Source organism: Siniperca chuatsi, linkage group LG5 (assembly GCF_020085105.1).
Source record: "Siniperca chuatsi isolate FFG_IHB_CAS linkage group LG5, ASM2008510v1, whole genome shotgun sequence".
Taxonomy (NCBI): Eukaryota; Metazoa; Chordata; class Actinopteri; order Centrarchiformes; family Sinipercidae; genus Siniperca; species Siniperca chuatsi.
This window is the reverse complement of record NC_058046.1, coordinates 19,084,312-19,102,916: the sequence shown is the minus strand read 5'-3', so window position 1 is coordinate 19,102,916 and position 18,605 is coordinate 19,084,312. Positions and strand designations below refer to the sequence as shown.

At 41.6% G+C, this 18,605-nt stretch overlaps 1 protein-coding gene across 4 annotated transcripts in view; it reads left to right on the top strand.

The window, feature by feature from the left end:
* Positions 1–8,279, top strand: part of ebf2 (EBF transcription factor 2) — a 29,685-nt gene extending 21,406 nt beyond the window's left edge. For 2 of the 4 annotated variants that reach the window (XM_044197005.1, XM_044197006.1), the window contains exons 7-16: positions 1,417–1,498; positions 3,014–3,155; positions 4,372–4,502; positions 4,723–4,849; positions 4,995–5,083; positions 5,195–5,260; positions 5,813–5,987; positions 6,089–6,271; positions 6,377–6,547; positions 6,725–8,279. In XM_044197005.1, coding sequence (XP_044052940.1) covers positions 1,417–1,498; positions 3,014–3,155; positions 4,372–4,502; positions 4,723–4,849; positions 4,995–5,083; positions 5,195–5,260; positions 5,813–5,987; positions 6,089–6,271; positions 6,377–6,547; positions 6,725–6,756 — 1,198 coding nt within the window. In that variant the 3' untranslated portion in view covers positions 6,757–8,279. Of the gene's footprint in view, positions 1–1,416; positions 1,499–3,013; positions 3,156–4,371; positions 4,503–4,722; positions 4,850–4,994; positions 5,084–5,194; positions 5,261–5,812; positions 5,988–6,088; positions 6,272–6,376 lie in introns of all 4 variants that reach the window. The other 2 variants (XM_044197002.1, XM_044197004.1) reach the window with 1 other exon arrangement.
* The last annotated feature ends 10,326 nt before the right edge of the window (positions 8,280–18,605 follow it).

Below are 18,605 nucleotides of genomic sequence, written 5' to 3'. Positions count from 1 at the left end.
TATTGATTGTCCTCCGACGAAATAGCTCAAATCAAGAAATATTGGACACACTGTTGGAACTGAGAGCTAGTTTCAAGCCAGGTCCTGTCCACAAGGGAGGAAGCTGGAGCAAGTGATGGAAGAATAGCGAGTAAAAGCTGACAGAATGAGGGAGAGATTAGTATTCGATGGGAGGGTTCAGGGCTGTGAGGCCAATATGAAGTTCCTCTCCAAATAACCACTCTCCATTAAGATGACTTATATTTGCAGAGAGCTCAGTGTGGGTGGGATTGGAGCTAACCATGTAGCCCAAAACCACTGCCTCCCTCTGCAGCATTTGTCTTCTACACTGTTGTTGTTTGTTTAATTGGAACATTAATGGATGTGTTTTTCATAGGAAAGAGAGTGAAGTGGACATCGGGTTTGAGGGCTATATATTTGCCAATTGCCACAATTACAACGCCACATCACTTCCAGGCTCGCTTTTCCCCCCCTTTTGTTTTAACACACATCCTCTGCTTAATTTCTCTTCACCATGAGATTTGTGTGGATGTTCTCAGCCTTGTCTGCACCTGCACTCTTTATATACTTTCCTGTATCTCACCTTGCCAAGTCTCTCTCCTCCCTCCTCGCTGTATTTTAGTGATGGAATTGTTGTTGCCTTCTCTTTCCCAGTGCTGTCTTTGCCTCTCAGCATGGGGACTTTGGGATTGCGGCAGAGCTGTGTTGCCATGGCAGCGGGCCGTGTTGCCGAACTGCGTACACCTGGGATTTGGAGTCTCTCTCCGTAGTCTCCCTCTCTCCTATTTATTCCACCTTCCTCTCAGGTTTTCTTTGGTGTAGCATAGGCTATCAGCACCCCTCTCTCTCTCTCTGCTTCTCTCAGTCTCCACAGCCTGTCACTCTCAAAAGTACACTCACATACGAAATGAGACACATATACTTGAAAACAAAATTCATGTCCATACCAGCGCCTGTGCCTCTGTCACTACCTTCCTATTTCCACCTCCTCATTTCACTTTCTCTGTAGTTGTCTCTACTTCGTTCCCTCTCCATTCCCATGTGGGGGTTCAAATACAGCATTGCAGGATACCACGGCCCCCTGAGTCCCCTGGCATACATCACTGTCTCCACTTTACTTTGAAACACAGCAGCGCTTTTCACTGGACTGTGCTTCAAATTCTCATCACTTGATTTAAAGTGTAATAACATTGACTTTAATACTAAGCTAAACAGCTGGGATTGATGTCGGAGCTGTAATCATATAGATGTTCGCAGACACACACACCATTCACAAGACCTATCTCTGAAAAATAATGAATGTCTCTTTTGACTGTTAGTGTGTTGCAGGGTAGTAAATAATCATTTACATGATTCTTTCATGTGATTTCTTAGTTGCTGATGTACAAACATGTGTCCTCTTATTTACCTTTGCAGGTTTTTCTTGAAGTTTTTCCTGAAATGTAACCAGAATTGTCTGAAGACAGCAGGAAACCCGAGGGATATGAGGAGATTTCAGGTACGAAAAAAATGTATGTGTGTGCTTGTGTGTGAGCTGACTGAATATGGGAACCAAATTATAAAAAAAAAGATTTTACAGTCATGCACAAAACATACCCCCTTCATGCCTCTCCATCCTAATAGAACGATTTAATAATTAATTTGTTGTCCAGTCTGTTCTAAGTAGAGTTTATGTCACAAACTTTTACATAGTAAAGCTCTGGAAAAGTTTTTTTTCCAATGGAAGACATAGAGGAGGGAGTTAGAGGTGAAAGTTAAAAATCAATAAGGAGTCAGAGAGACAGAAAGACAAACGAAAGGAGTTAGATATGTGGGAGACTTGGTTGTTGGGGTGCTGGGGTGCAGGAAATAGGTTGAGGTGTTTCAGGAAGTTGTCAAGAATTGAGTGATTGGCTCCAGATGGAGGAGGTCATGCTCCGTGACCCAGGAAGTGGTCACAGGGGACACTCCCGCCTCACTTCCTCTGCCGTCTTTCAGCACCAGCAGCCCCCGTCTGGCATTCTCCTTCTCCTAGCAAACCCTCTGTCCCTTCCCCTTCTTTGTGCTCCCTCTGTCTTCCACCATGTTTGCTTTAACTCCTGCAATGTGACACATGCTGAGAAGTTATGAGCACACAGGCACTCCAAGACTCTCATCTCTGGGTTAAAAGGTGATCAGAGCTGGACAGGAGTCTGCTGCTTGATCGATAATTTACAGTTATTTTCCTCTAGGTTCCCCTCCCTTTCTACCACCTATAGCACATGTGCTTTTTCTCCTTTTCTTTCTTATGTTCCTCCACCTGCAAAATTACTGCCATGTGTTTATTTCGAAAGGGAGTTCAAGGTTTTATCTTTGGTGTCTGATTTTCTAAAAATGCGTTTTATAAAATATTAATCGTTTACTATTTAATTGAAAATGTCTTTTTCCTCACTGAATCACTCCCTCTAACTTTCAAAAACATGTTCTTAAACACACACTCAAGCTCATTATCATTTTCAGAAATAGTATCACACCAACACTCATAAATATCCAAAGAATAAAACCTACAAGTATCCTCTCATTAATTATATGTGTGTCATCCATGCGAGGCAGATGTGGGAAGGGACACACACATGCTGCGGCCAGAAAATCAAATTAGGGCCTCTATATATCATCCACTACTTTAACGGCCGGCAAAAATGGGAGATTTGGTCCATATGTTTGGTGTCATTGAAGGATCAGGAGAAGACAACGATGAGCCTGCTGCATGCTGTATGAATCAAAAAGTTAGGCAAGAGGCAGTGGAGAGGCCATATGGAGACCTGATGGAGGGGAGGGGTGTGTCATCACCAGAATGCAGACACATTATGAAGATCCCAGGGATGTCACATTACCTATTGAGAAATATTACTATCACCTGTACGTCAAAACAAATTGTTGCTCAGGGATTTTGCTCTTGTAACCGGAGATTGTGACTCACAGCGTGTTGTCTAAGTTGTGCACATACACTCATGTATCTTCCTCTCGGCTCTTTTCCTCTCTTCCATCCTTTCAGGTGGTCTTGTCCAGCACTGTGAGTGTAGATGGCCACGTCCTAGCAGTGTCTGACAACATGTTCGTCCACAATAACTCAAAACACGGTCGGAGAGCTCGCAGACTGGAGCCCGGCGAGTCTGTTGAGAATAGTATGGAATATGGTAGGACACTGACACTACAACACTAAGATGTCACACCCCATTTATCTTTTTATTTTATTTTATTACATGTCTACTTCATCATTCACACTCAGAAACATTGTACACACTGATCCAAGGAACAAACTGTAACAGCAGGTACTTGAGTTGCTTAATGTCCAATTATAATCACCTCGATATTTCAAACATAACCAGTGGTGCTACTAATTAATGCATTAATTAAATACTTGTCACAATTTAATATAGGGTAAGTCAGCAGCCCATATTTATCTCGAAACACACATTACATTTGCCTGTGTAGGGGTGGACAATAACTAAGTACATTTACTCAAGCACTGTACGTAGGTGCCGTTTTTATGTAGTTGTACTTGAGTATTTACTATTTTATACTTAATTTTATAGAGAAATGTGGTACTTTTTTACCACACTACATTCATCTGACAGCTGTGGTTACTAGTTACTTTTTTGATACATATTTTACACACCAAACATATGATATACATATCATAACAAATATATATGTTATTCTGTAGCACCCAGTAGTATCTAAGCAGTTCAACACCAGCCACCTTCAACATTAAAATACCCCTTACACATTTATGTATCAGTAAATATAATCCAATAATAACACAACGCTCACAGGGTCCATTTTCTTGCATGTTATTACTTTTACTTTTAATACTTTAAGTACATTTTGCTGATAATATTCCCATGGTTTTAGATTTAAATGCAGAACTTTACTTGTAACTGAGTGTTTTTACACTGCTCTATTGCTGCTTTTACTTAAGTAAAGGATCTGAATACTTTACTGAATACACCACTGTGCGTGTGTCTATGTATTCTATATTTAACCAGCTTTTTTACTGTTGTATATGATTTCAATGCATTCAGGTCATGTGACTTTTTGATCTACATTTGATATGGATCTTTCCATATCAAATGGGGTGATATGGAAAGATCCATATCACCCTGTTCTTCATGCAGTTTGTGGTGTTACTCATGGATAAAAGCCACCTGGATAGAATTAAGAAGCCATGAAATAATGTTAGCTTTTAATTCTAACTCTGCCTGACAATAGAACAATCCTAAACTAAAGAGCACTTTCAACACATTCCTCCCTGAAACAGATTTGAAGCACGCTCTATCTGCTCTTGTTTCACTTGGTGTACATACTGCATTGAAACCCTCAGAGTAACTCCTGCTTTGCTCTCCTGTGCAGCCACCCCGTGTATCAAAGCCATCAGCCCCAGTGAGGGCTGGACCACCGGAGGGGCCATGGTCATCGTCATTGGGGAGAACTTCTTTGACGGGCTGCAGGTGGTGTTTGGCAGCATGCTGGTGTGGAGTGAGGTAGGAATTGTCTCCACAACATCTCACTAATGATGGTACAGTCTGAAGCATATTTTGAAATGATATATTTAGCATATGGCTTGTCTCATTATTTAGATGATTTATGGGCAGTCTACACAAATTAATCTTTCCGCAGTATTGTGTTAGCCTAAATATTTACAAGGCATAGGGAGAATAATTTGTTGCTGTTTTGTGACATGATTTTTGTCCTGTTCCTCAGCTGATCACACCGCACGCTATCCGTGTCCAGACACCTCCTCGACACATCCCTGGGGTCGTGGAGGTCACACTGTCTTATAAATCTAAACAATTCTGCAAGGGAGCACCTGGACGCTTCATCTACACAGGTATTTAGACAACACATTGTGCTCTTTTAAGACTTTGCAATGGTATACAGGTTTTCAACAGCTGAGCGTTTTTAAACATGAGATTTTAATGAACTTGAACCAATATTTGATGTGCAATATATGTTTCTTTTTTATTTAATTTCAGCCCTAAATGAGCCAACTATAGACTATGGTTTCCAGCGCCTTCAGAAGGTCATTCCTCGACATCCTGGTGACCCAGAGAAACTAGCCAAGGTTAGAGACTCCTAAATAAAAGACTTTACCATGCTCATGATTATTTTTCAAGGAACTGTGCATGCTACGCTCTTATTAAGATGTTAATGTAATGAATTCTGTTCTTTGCAGGAGATCCTCCTGAAGAGAGCAGCAGATCTTGTGGAGGCTCTGTACGGAAATCCACACAGTAATCAGGTAAACAGCAGCAGCTTTGACATATTGGTATACACAGAACAGATGCAGATATTTAAAAGACTACACCAGTGATTTTGCATGATTCGGCCCATTAAATATTAATTGTGTGTATTCTACATTATTGCTAACCATTTTCCAAAGCAAGCATAACTGGCTTCCTACTTTTGAGGCAGCCACTGCGTTTTCCATTCATTTCCGTAATTAACTTGCAGAGGTTTGAAACCTGCTTGAGATAGGTAATCCATCAAAGTGTATATTCAGAGGGCTTTATTTTTTTGTCAAATTATGATTGCATGATAATACTGTTCAGAGCAGGGACTGTTCGATAAGTTCCTCAGTGTTAGTGTGTCAGGAAGCTTAAACATCTGAGATTTGACTCTGCCAAAAAGCGGACACATCTCAGACATACTCAGCTTTTGGGTTTTTTTATGCTTACCTGTTTACTATCAGGCTATAGATAAGTGAGTTTACGTGGGTAACATCTTGACAGCCTAAAAGTGCATCACCTGGCCTTTTTCTGTATCTGTGACACTCTCACTGTATCTCCTGTAGGACATGCTGCTGAAACGTGCAGCCGACATTGCAGAGGCGCTCTACAGTGTTCCCCGTCCTCACAGTCAGCTGCAGGCGCTTCCCAGCTCACCAGCCCATGGCAGTGTCATGGGCCTGGGCTCCTATCCTTCTCAGTTAGGCGTCAGCATCGGGGAGCCTGGACAGAGCAGCCAAGGTGTGCAGAATGAGACATAAACCAATCCTTAAATCACTACTTAAGTTATTTTTCCACTAATGAAACCTAGAACTGACTCAACGTTTTCATTTTCCCTCCAGGTTACATTCGGAATTCCAGCAGTTTGTCTCCAAGGGGTTACCCGTCAGCCTCCACTCCTCAGCAGTCAAGCTACGGGGGCAGCGGAGGGATGACTGGAGGCTATGGGACGGTTCCCATGACCAGTCTAGGAGTACCTGGATCTCCTGGTTTCAGCAGTGCCTCCCCAACAGGCTCTCCCTACAGTAAGACCTTATATTTGTCTATAATGTGTGTGTTAATTAACCTCACATTTCTGAGTTTGTTGTAATATTTAGCCTTGAGACTGACTGTTGCCCTCTCTTCCACAGTAATGCCCTCCAGCCCCACTATACCAGGAAGCTCCAGCTCTTCATCGTCTCTCTTGCCTTTCTCTTCCTTCCCATCTGCTGCTAAACAGAAGAGTGCTTTTGCTCCTGTCCTCAGGCCCCAGGGCTCTCCCTCCCCTGCATGCCCCGCCTCAGGGGGGAACAGCTTCAGAGGTAGCCATCCAACTCATTATCTGACCCCCCTGTCCGAACTCACGAATGCAGTCTAACCCCTTATACTAACCACTCGAAAGCTTTGACTGAACAAGACAGAAAAAAGTTGCTGGATGTACAATAATGCAAGACCTGATTGATTAGAATCATAGATTTTGTATATTTTTTTCTCTCCAGCGATGACGGGCCTGGTTGTTCCCCCGATGTAGCAAAGCACCCACCCCAATCTACCCCAGACCACTGCTTCACTTAGCCCCTCTTTTGGCATTAAGAGGGCAGGGAGAATGGAAAATTGATCACTAGTGACCATGTATAACTTTAACCTTCCTGAGCCCCCTCCATTTCTTAGTCCCTTTTTCATCCAGGTGGATGAACAGGATGGGGTGTGAAAATGTCCAAAGACCAGCCAAATACTCCAGAGGCAGAGCAGATTATTTCACCCACAGCTACAGACAGACAATGCTCCTTAGCTAACAGCACCAGACTGGACCATATACTGCTGTGTGTGTCATGAAGCGTCTGCATTTTGAAAGGAAACAAAAGGAAAACTGGTCCTAATTTCACCCCAAGCTTCAAAAACATCTGTATTTACCTCTGACCTACTATCACATGCAGTATCTGGTTCTTCCAACGCCTGCCCAAACCTTGGCCAGAGACGTACAGGATGCGCTGCGAAAGCACTGAATGTTTTTGGATGATGGACAACTCTCATATAATGTTGCAGCTCTAAGAAGCAGGGTGCTATTTGTCTGTGTATGGACACCTTAAATGGCATGTGTGTACACTGTCTGTGAGTTAGCGAGAGGTTTTTTTGTAGTAGACTTTTTGAAGACAATTTACATTCCAGAAAAACAGACCCTTTATTTTTTGTTCTGATCTCTACGGTTTTACAAGGGAGAACTCTTTGTCTCAAGGGTTATTACTAAAGGAATTCATATATTGATTTATTTAAGAACAAGCAATTTAACTTATTATAGTTAGTTTAGGGAATAATATAAACATGTTTTTATAAAGTGGTCCTTTTCCAACTGTTACTGAAATTAAATTATCTTAACAATTGCTGATTAATTAGCAAAATGATCATAGGGAATTGATGTTTTGGTGGAGAAGATAAACTCTTTTTTGGAATAAAACAACCCCAGCTTTCAGGTTCTTGCATAGCAAAATCTTAATGTTATGCCCAAATCTAAAGAAGATTATTGGCCTTGTGTAAAGGAAAAATGTTAGTTAGCCTTATCCTTTTTAATTTCACTTATAATGCATGCTTTGTCACACCAATGTCCTGATATTATTTCATTCCACATTGCAAATTTGAATTTATATGATTATAACTTATAGATTTTACAGTTTAATTTTAAACGTCTCAACCCAGTACAGGTTTCTAGTCACTATGCAGTACAGTAAACGAAAGCACAAAATGCTCAGTAGAAAAGAACAGGGCGTATTAGGTGTTCATTAACCCATATCATGCTGTTCTTACTCATTGATTTTTGTCATCGCAACACAAACTTCATTCTCAGGACGAGAAAACACAAAGAGTAGATGACATTTGCAAATTTGTTTTTAGAGTTTGGTTAATTTTATTTATTTAAAAATTATTAGCAATTTAATATTATGCTTTTTGAAGCCATCTTTCTTTGAAACGGTACAAAAAATGGTGCAAATGTGATTTGTATATCTCAAGGTGTAATTATATTTTGTGCTCCAAATAAAACAAATGAGAAAAAAGTCACTGATGCTGGTTGTTTTAGTTCTTACATAGCATTAAACTGTGAATTGTCTTGCTGGTTCTTACAAGTGTGCAGAAACACAGTAAGTATTTTCACACATACTGGATTGTCTGACAAGTTCCTGGACATTAAGATTTTCCTATAAGCTCCACATCTCAAGGTTGCGCTGGACCTATTTTTTACTGTGCCCATCACCTGTGTGCTCGTGCAGCTTGCTACACTGTTTTGTATACATAGCTGATGAGCCGCAGCATCTTAATTGTGATGCGAGCGTTAAAGACTGAGTAGAGCATGTCAAGATAAACAACAACACCCCCCCATCTCTCTCCTCTTCAATAAGCCTGCTTTCCTCTGAGGACCAAGCCTCTGGGGGCCTGAGTGAAAACCACGAGTCTCCCTGCAACGTGGCCTCCTCCTCTCTGTCTCTTTCTCTCTCAAAACACACACACACACACACACACACACACACACACATCTAGGCATGTGCCTCACTAAGTCTTTGTTTGGTACTGCTTCATCCCGTCTTTCTTTCTCTCCTCTCTTTTGCTCCCCTGAAATGGCCCTTCTCTACTAATGTAATTAGCACTGGTAAAGGAGGGCAGTTAATTACCCACTCTATTTTGATCGAGTAATTAATGTTATGCCAGGAAAGAAGCAACTGTTTCATTAACATAGCGCTCAAAGCAGTGAGGGGGCAGGGTAGCACCGAGTGGATGCATGTCTGTGTGTGTGTGTTTATATGATACATGTATGGTCAAACATGAGTGCATCAACAACTCAGCTCAGTGACAGTGAGAGACACGAGGACTTCGGCTACTGACACTGTCTGTGATCTGACCTCAACAGCAAGTCACTGTTTCTCTCTGTGCTGTCTTTGTCACCATCAAGTGGCACTTGTCAAAAAAGCTCAGGCTGCTGCTTCTTCCTCCTCCTCCTCTCTCTCTCTTTTGATATGCTGTTAATTTGACAAGTTAAAGTCAGCTTTGTTGCCAGCACCTCAGCATTCATCTTGCTGAGTGCTCCTTCTGCCCAGTGGTGCAAGAGCCATATGCTTCTCTTCCACATGACTGTTATGTTTGTTGCTGTTGTAGCTGCGGCGGCGCCATTTACTGTCTTCTGATCACAGTTTGGATAAAGACAGCATGAGATGCCACCTGCCACCAAGTCATTACACATCACACTGTATGCACAGCTTCAAAAGAGCATCTAGCTGCTGGGTGTATGAGAGCAAAAACCATGTCATCTTTCATTATCGATACTGCTAAAGTACTGATTAGCTTTAAGTTACAGAATTGTCGTTCTAACAATACAGGGAGCATATAGCACAAAATACACCCTTCCCCTCTTGCCTCTCAAGGGATGTGTTTGTGTTTATATACCCAATTAGCCCTCTGGCCACAGCATGGCCATGCATTAGGCTGACATTAGCCCCGGGTGTATGTAATGTCTGTGTGTGTGTGTGTGAAAATACAGTCCACCCCTTTCTCATTTGAGGCATAATTTCAGGGGTGTGCGTGCCTTATTAGGCAGACTGAGGCAGAGCTTGACAGGGGTGGCCCACTGTTTTGTCAAATAGATAGGTAGATTGGCTTCCACACACCCAGCCGGTGTCCTTTGCCTTCGGACCATCAGTAAAACCTGCATTGTTGCCCATTAGACCACTGGACCCCGATTCCTTTTTCCAAAATGAATCCCCCACCCTTTCTGCCATTCCCTTGGGTGTCAGTAGAGTGGGGTGGCAGATGGGACAGACACAGAGCTGCCCCATGAGACCACCCCCCCAGCAAAATACACACACACATATACACACATGTAAACACACACACACAAGCACATACACATATAGGTGCACACACACTGAGACATGCATGCATGCACATATGCATAAGTACAACACACACACACACACGCACTCAGCACAGCAGCAGCAACACATAGCTTCCCTGCCCCCAGACACAAACCTCATCTGTCAGCCTGCTGCTTTTGTCCAGACCACAGCAGTATGTTCTGTGAACACAGAGTGACATCTCTGTCCCTGCCTCTCAATCTGTGCTCTGTGTACCTGTGTGTGTGTGTATGTGTGTGTGTATGTGAGAGAGAGATAGAACTGCTAAGTAGCTGCTGCATGGGGTGAGACATAATGCTCACGTCCTGTTTCTGATCTTGCACTAAAAACTTTATCAAACTATAATGTTAAATGTATGAATTCTTTATTATTTAGCTAGATTTAAAGGTCCATCAGTCGAAATTCTGTATTTTGCGTGTTTCTGATCATAATTTAACAAATAGACTGGTTTTACTCTTGTATGCATACGCAACATTTACAATAAACAAACCATTAACAGCATTAGAAAACATTATGCACTTAGATGTAGCTGTTGTCTGGTGTTAGACTTGTTTTTAAAAGACCTGCCATTGCATTTTGGAGTGATACCAGTGTCCAAACCTGCGTTTTGGCTTTTGGTGGTGGGGGCTACCCTTGTGTTTACATTTGCATTACAGACTGGTGCCTTCAGCTAATTAGCTAGGTAAAATGTAGATGCATTAGTTAACTGTGGACTTTTGTGGAAATAGTAAAATAGGCCTAAGCTCAGGCTGTGGCACCCAATTGTTAATTTATACTTTTATAATTTTACTGACTGTCTATGGTTTCACTTTTTATTTAGGTTATTTCTTAGGTCTGCCTTGTTAGTAACAGTAAAAGGATTCTGTCTATAAAATATGCAGTATGCATACTATACTCGATATTTTTTTAGATCTTTTGTCGGTAGGTAAGACTCTTTATGTCACGATCTTTCTACTCCTCAAGGTATAATATTGACAATTAGCCAGATTACAGGAGTGGGGATGTAATTTGGGCCAACCGCATGTATTGGCTGTCTGTGCGCGCGGCGGTGTGAGGTGAGAAGGCCCCACACTGGTGATTAATTACAGCCTGGCCGCGTGACAGAGGTGGGAGCTTTCCCGGTGCTGTCTGCAGCCGACTTGGAGGGAAACCCAGCCTGGCTAATTGACCCGCTTCTGTAAGGCCATCCATCAACCGTGGCCCGAGTGGCCCCGTAAGAAACACATTATTCATAGGTAAGTTAGTTAACCAACTAGCGCTCCGCCATTCATTAATGGTATTAGCTCCTCTCCTGTCTGTCTCTGCAAGCCAGAGCGTCGTCAAATGTGCGGCTCACCAAATGAAATTAGTAGGAAGCATATCCAAAATCAAGCTTGTGGAAAGTTTTATTTTGGGTTTCATAGTAGTTTTGATTTATATTTTCATAACTTACGCCCCTTTTGGCCTTGAAGCACTGCAGCTAAGGCAGGTAGGCCTTGAGGAAACACACCCATATTGAGTCATGTCTCATGTTGTTGGAACATCAACTAGCTAGTTTATAGGATGAAAATCATTTAACGTTACCCCACACTTTTTAAGCGAGCGACATGAGCCTGCATTGATGCCAGTGCAGTATTTTTTATTCTTTTAATAGAGGCAATTATTTACGCCTAAAAAATCACTTCTGCGGCAGATTTTCAACTCCGCAATTATTTAACTCACTTTGTGTACAATAGTCTGGACAGCAGGGAAGTCCTTATTTCCTCCCCAAAGTGGAGAAATCTTTCTTTCAATGGACATCCACTTGAGAGAGAAACCCAAGTAGGCCTACTGTACCCTTGTCATGAGATGTAGGCGGTGTGCCCTATCAAAACATACCTAGGTTATAGTAAAAAAACAACAACTGATCTTACCAATGTGACAAATAACCACTTTTTCTGATGGACTGCTGAAAATTCTGTTGAGTAACCATAAAAATCTTTTTCTCACCGGTTACTGAAACAGTTACTGCACATCAGCCTGTGTGCTAACTGTCAGTCTTTTCAGTGTTTTTGGTTTATTTTCTCTCTTTTGCAAACCTATTAGACTAAATAGGAGAGACAGGGTCCAGATCAGCTGTCAGAGAAATGTCTGGGTGGTGTAGTTATGGCTAAGTGAAAGATGGAGAGGCCTGAGGTCTCTGCTCTTCACTCCTGGTCAGCGTCCACATGTGCTTTCACTTGACTTCCCCACGAAACATACCTCCAGATATCTCACAAGGGAAGAGGAGAAGACATATGGAGGCACATATTAGAGTCAGCAAGCAGTGAGGGCGTTTTGTTTTAAGCTAGGAGAAATGATTTCTCATCCCCAGAAGGTGACTTGTCATACATACAGTCTCTCCCCAAAAGTCCGACCTCCTCCCTCCCTGCGAGTGTTGCAGAGGCAGAGAGTAATTGCAGCTGGGTCACATCTAATTGTCACAGCTGACCCTTTGCCAATGAAGTTAGATCTGTGTGTGTGTGTGTGTGTGAGCGTCGATGTAGTGGGGTTTCAGCTTTTTTATTGCTGCTCTAAACAGATGTGAGTTGTCTTCAAACCAAAATATATCTTCAGTCTTATAACAGCAACTTTTCAAATTTCAGAGGGTGCACCAGGACTGTTCATGATCATCTTCATTCATGCAAACTGTGGCCTTATGTGAGGCAGCCCCATAGCGCCACCTACCTGTGAAAGAGTAATTTTTCCTTTCCCTTAAACTCCTGTGTTCTTCCCTTAAATCATTTGCGCTATAAGAAGCGGAACACGTACAGCATCTCTTTAGTTACAGTTTACAGTTTTCTCTACATGATTTGTTTGCAAGCAGCTTCCTTTGTGTTCATATGTGCATCCGTATGTTAAATTCTGTCACATCCAGCTTTGTAGTTGTGGCATGCGAGTGGTAGCAACACTGTGACAACAACCACAAACAACCGTTTTATAAGTCTCACTGTCCTCTCTGTATGCCAGCATGCATAAATATGCAGGAGGATATCTAATCAAATAAATCCATTCATTAGGAGAGCTGCTGGTATTTCTGCTTTTGCATTAATTACATAGTCATTACCATATCAATTAGAGAAATCAGAGATCATGTAATTAAGGTTTAACCAAAAGCACCTGCTGCCTCTGAGCTGTGTTGTGGTTTGTGTGTGTGTGCTTCAGTCCTAATCTAATCTCTGGCCTTTGACAGGACTCCCCATCATCAATCCTGAGCTGTCGGAATTCAGCTTCTTTTTTCTTTAAAAAAAAATGTTTTTGTTTATAGGGGTGGGTGGTGGCAGTGGTGGCTGTGTTTGGAGGGGCTTCATGCGAAATGTTGTCATGGCGATCAAATTGATTGGCAGGGACGCCTGATTAGAAAGGAAGAATAGGAGACAGGTGGAAAGGAGGCGTGCTGTACATCTAAAGGAACAGATTGGGACAAAGTGAGGACTCGCTGGGTGTCACGAGGGGAGTCGCTGTCTGTTTTGGCTCTGGTTATACCTTGTAAAAGATAACCAGTAATTACTCTAACGGTCGACAGAGGGACTTCTAGTATTCTCAGGTTTCAGGGTTTGAAACAATATTGCCAGATGTTCTTGTGCTTTGCTTTAATGTAACTAAACGGAATCAGATATGTCAGAAAGTGACGGATTAATACCAACAAGTTTCAGAGGCATGGTAACCCTGACCACAGGGTGTGTGCATGGGAAAGTTTTGTAATGTTGGTTTGGCCACCTGTGAGGAAAAGATGAATGGGGCTGAGATGAGGATGAAATAATTCTTTTAATGAAGGGGGGCAGAGGAAGCCATCTGTAAGGAATCATGGGAAGACAAATACACAGAGGAAAAGAGACATGGCAGGAGAGAAGATGAGGAATGAAAGGAGGGAGGAGCGAGGGGAAGGGAATGGGACTCAGGGGGACTGACACCAGCCTCCGGCCTCCTCCTCATCCCCTGCACTTCCTGTTTCATTTCCTTTCCTCTCTCTTAATGCTCCCTCTTTGCCCTTTTTCACTCTTGTCAGTCTTACCTTTTTTCTTCATTAAGGTCATTAAGGTCCTACACCTACATGCACACACCACCAGTGTTAGGGCCTGGTCAGTTAAATTCTATTAATTCAAAAGGCTAAGAGGAAAAAAAGCCAAGATGATTCATTATGATCAAATAGTATATGATCATGATTTTGCATGTTTTAGCCCAGAAACTATTAAATCTTGTCTGTAGCTTATAAATAAAGCTTCACATTACTGTTGACCATTTCCTGAAGCATTAAGTTTGTTTTTATGTCCTAACTTCCTGGGAGCCATTGCTTTTTAAAAGTCCAATTGCAGAGACATAAAACTGAACATTTAGTCACATTTTATATATTTATTGTCAAAGTTACGTTAATGTTATAAGTTGACTTTCACACCATACCTGCACAAATTAAATGCAGTGGCTGTCTGGAAGGCAAGTCACCTGTCTAACACGTGTGCTTTTGAGAAAACTTCATGTAAATGTAATGTAAAGTAATTTTTAGTAAACAGATTAAAACATCCACCAGTATGGTTCATTCAACAAAGCAAAGGTAGTCTTATTGTTTGGATTTTAAAAGGTCCATTGAATGTATTAGATTGACAGTGATTTAGCACTAACACTGGCCATCCAGTATGCATAAAAGTGTCTATCTGAAATCTGCAGTGATTCTGTTCCCTGATCAGACAACTTTCCTGTTCACACCGTCTCCCCCTGTTTGTGCTAGCTAAGCATTGAGGTAGTAAATCTTTTTACCCTCCTGTCCTCTTTTCACCTTCCTCATAACGTTCCTCGATCCTCACATCCCATACCCCATGTGTTTCAGTCTGGAAATTTTAGGTTCAGTGCTGTGAAAAACACTAGTTCTCTACACTATTGACTTTAAATTATAACATCTCAGGCTATTTTAATTGATTAGCTGGAAGAAATAGAGGTTCCAAAATATGTCACTGCGTTTCTTACCATAAAAACATTAAACCAGTAGTAGTAGTAGAGTAGAGCCGAAGACCAGCAAAGTGTTTTTTGTAGGAAATACAGTCTAGATAGACGACCACTGACAAGAAAAGACAAAAGAAGATATGAGGAGACAGTTGGGTCGTAACAAATGCTTTAATTCCATTAACGCCTTTGTAGTATTTCTACCAGTTGACTATCAATCAGAGAGGTTCAGACAGCATAACTCTGCAACTCAGTGTTATCAATTAACCATAGCTTTGTCATGTGCACTATGACACCACTAGATGGCAGAAGTAAACTGGATATACAGCTGCTGTAGCTTCATGTTTTTGAATGCCACACTCAGCTTCCTCCTCATCTTTTATCTTCTGAATGTTCATTAATTGGTCAGGCATTATGTGGAAAAATGCTCCAGTTAGTATTTTGGGCATTACACACTACACATTACAGCTTCTTTTTTCTTCGTTTTAGAAATGCTGCAGACTCATTACATCGCTCCCTTAAAGTAAAAGCATAGTGGCAGTTATGTAGTTGTTACAATCACTAGACAAGCCCCCTTTAAACAGCCTATAGAGAACAAAGTATTGCTTTACCTACACACTGCTGTGCTGTGCTTTGACAGATCCACTGTACATAACAGCCGTGATTGTCAAGCTGCCAAAGGCCATTGCCATTCCCAGTCGGTGTGATGGTGCTGACTCTGCGGCTATAAGACTACTTTGAGCTGCTGTTCATACCACCGAGCTGGTGATGGTGCAGTGTCAGTAACAGTCATGGCATATTTACACTGAGCTCTGGTCTACATACTTCCCTAGAATACAGAGACAAATCAGATGAGCCCATTAGATGAGGTGGCAGGATGCCTGAGCCACAACACAATGTGGACATGAAGCCTGCCCTTGGTTTGTTACCTGCCATATGGCTTTCCCAATCAGTGCTCTCTCTGCTGGTGCAGTGCCAGCAGCGAGGGGGAGAGAGACACAGAGAGAGAGAGAGAGAGACAGAGAAAGATCTTACTAAAGGAGCATTAAAGGTCTCTGAGCTAACCTGCTTTATCGTCCCTTCATGCTCCACTAGCCAAATGTCAGAAGGGGAAGAGGGACAGCAAAATGTCCGCCAGACATCACATTTACTGATGGTGTGCAAAATAACAAGAAAACCTGAAAATACAGTATGATTGAGTAGTCGACCAGCAACAAATATTAGTTTAGTGAACTTTATTAAGTTGAGTCTTTGTCAGAGATGTGTTGATTTGACTTTATGATAATTTCTGAGGCTGTAGTTTGTGGTGTTGTTCTGTTGGATTAATTAATAGATGTTTGTTGTTATAATGCCTGCTTATCAAGACCTATACAGTACACAACCCAAAAATGTTCCATTTATAATGAAATAAACCGGATATAAGAAATAAATCTATACATTTGACAAGCTGGAACCAGGGAATGTTTGTCATTTTTGCTTCATAAATAACTCGCATGATTAGTTGCTTATTAAAACAGTTTTCTGTCCATTGACTCTTGATTCTATATGTAATTTCAGTACTAATTAAATACAAATTTCAGCGCTGATGTTCACATAGAATCAGTTTCATCCTGGTCATTTGGACATGTGATAATATCTGAGCGGTTGCGAGTGTTCTCTTATCAGAGCAGCACTGAGCTGTGCAGTCCTGTGATGTTGTTCTGGGTTGGCTATGTGCTGCAGTGCAGTGCTGAGCTCTGCTGTGCGTGTACACTCACTCACAGTACTGCGAGAGGTGTCTACAGGGGGCACTGTGATCCATGGTGTAATCAGTATTATAGATTAGTCCTGATCCTACCACACTTGTTGTCTTTGTCCTGTTAGTAGTACTGTAATTCTTGTCCTGTAAGATTTCACTGACGCTGGTTGTTGTAACTGTACTAACTGTTGTTGTAATTGTACTATTATGTTGTTTGATTAACGGCTCCTAAATGAGCACATTTCAACAGCAGGTTATTACTAAGACCCATCATGTTTGACTATAGATCCATGCAGCCAATGTTCCCTCTTTGTCGCAGTACCCCATATTAATCAATAGGGGGTGCTGTCTGACCTCTTTTCTTGCCTGCTTGATGTTTCTTGCCATTCCAATTGATCTTCTGTGACGACCAACCATAATCTGTTTCACGTGGTTAAAAGGGCAGTATTATGATCCTTTGATCCACTTAAAATCACAAAATGGTCCACACTGTTCATCCATACTGTAGTAGTACAAATACAGCAAGGGTTTTTGCTCATCCCATCATCTCATTTTGGCTGATAGTGACTAACACTGTTGCTAAAATAACTCAGCTATAAGCCACAGTTGATGGTGCAGAGGATGGCACAGGCCTGCAGAATACTGTATCTCACTGTAGGCCGTGGACCTCTGCCAGCAAACACAGTAGAGACTCTCTGAAATATTGAATTGGCTTCAACATGAGCAGCATAGTAAAAACCAGCACCACAGTTGGCTGTATCTGTGCATGAGCTACTGCTGCTGATGATGTGTGAACATGACTGATGTGAAGCAATAAGATGCATTATTAGCTTTCCTGTTGTTATGACTAACTCTGACTTAATGAAGTGTTTGTTTGAGAAATATTCTCCAGACCTGTGCGCCCATGTGATCTGTCCCTGATGAGGAGGATGACTAAATTAGAGCAGGAAATGAGAATATTGTCCCAAGAGTTTCACCTGTGGCGTGGGTGTAAATTTACTTTCAAGAATGACTGGCTAGAAAGTCCAGTCCAAGGACTGTGTACTTTGCACTTGTTAACACACACTTCAGAATGTGGTATTTCAAGACATGGAAACTAGTCACCTGCTTCTAGCAAACCATTTCTGTTTCAGTTTCAAGCTGAGACATGTCACTGAATCTCACAGCAAATTTTCCAAAACACTTGACTTCATCAGCTGAGGTTTTGCTCCCTTGTGAAAGCAGCTGTAAAGCGCCCAGATAATGTCGCTGAAACCAGTAAGGATACACGTGTAACTTTAAAATTCATGTTCTTTTTTTACATTGTCTCCTTTATTTTGTCAGACTGAGATAGTAACATGACCTCTGTGATAGAAAATGTGCTTAAATGTATAAGAAATGTATGTGTAACTACTGAATCATGGTTAAGTCATCCTTGGACAACCAAAAGGGGCCACAGCGACCTTCCCTCTTTGACATGTGAGGATGTTCAGGCTGTCTAGTCATAAAGATTAGGAAGTTCTTGAGGTGTCTCAACTTCTTGAGATATGGAGGAGGGAAAACTGGTTCTGGCTTGTATTCTAGACAATATCATGACAGTTTAGGATATACTGTACATGTAAGCTGAGAGTGGAACTGTGGTTGTTAAGTTTTTACGCCAGACTGTGTCCATTCATGCTCTCTGTCTTTCAAAAACTTCATGGTACTAGAAACTGTGAAATAAAACAATACACTCAAGCAAACTATGTTGATTTTTGTGCACCAAAATACCAACGCAAATTCCTTGTAAACCTACTTGACAATAAAGCTGATTCTGATTCTGAGCTTTTT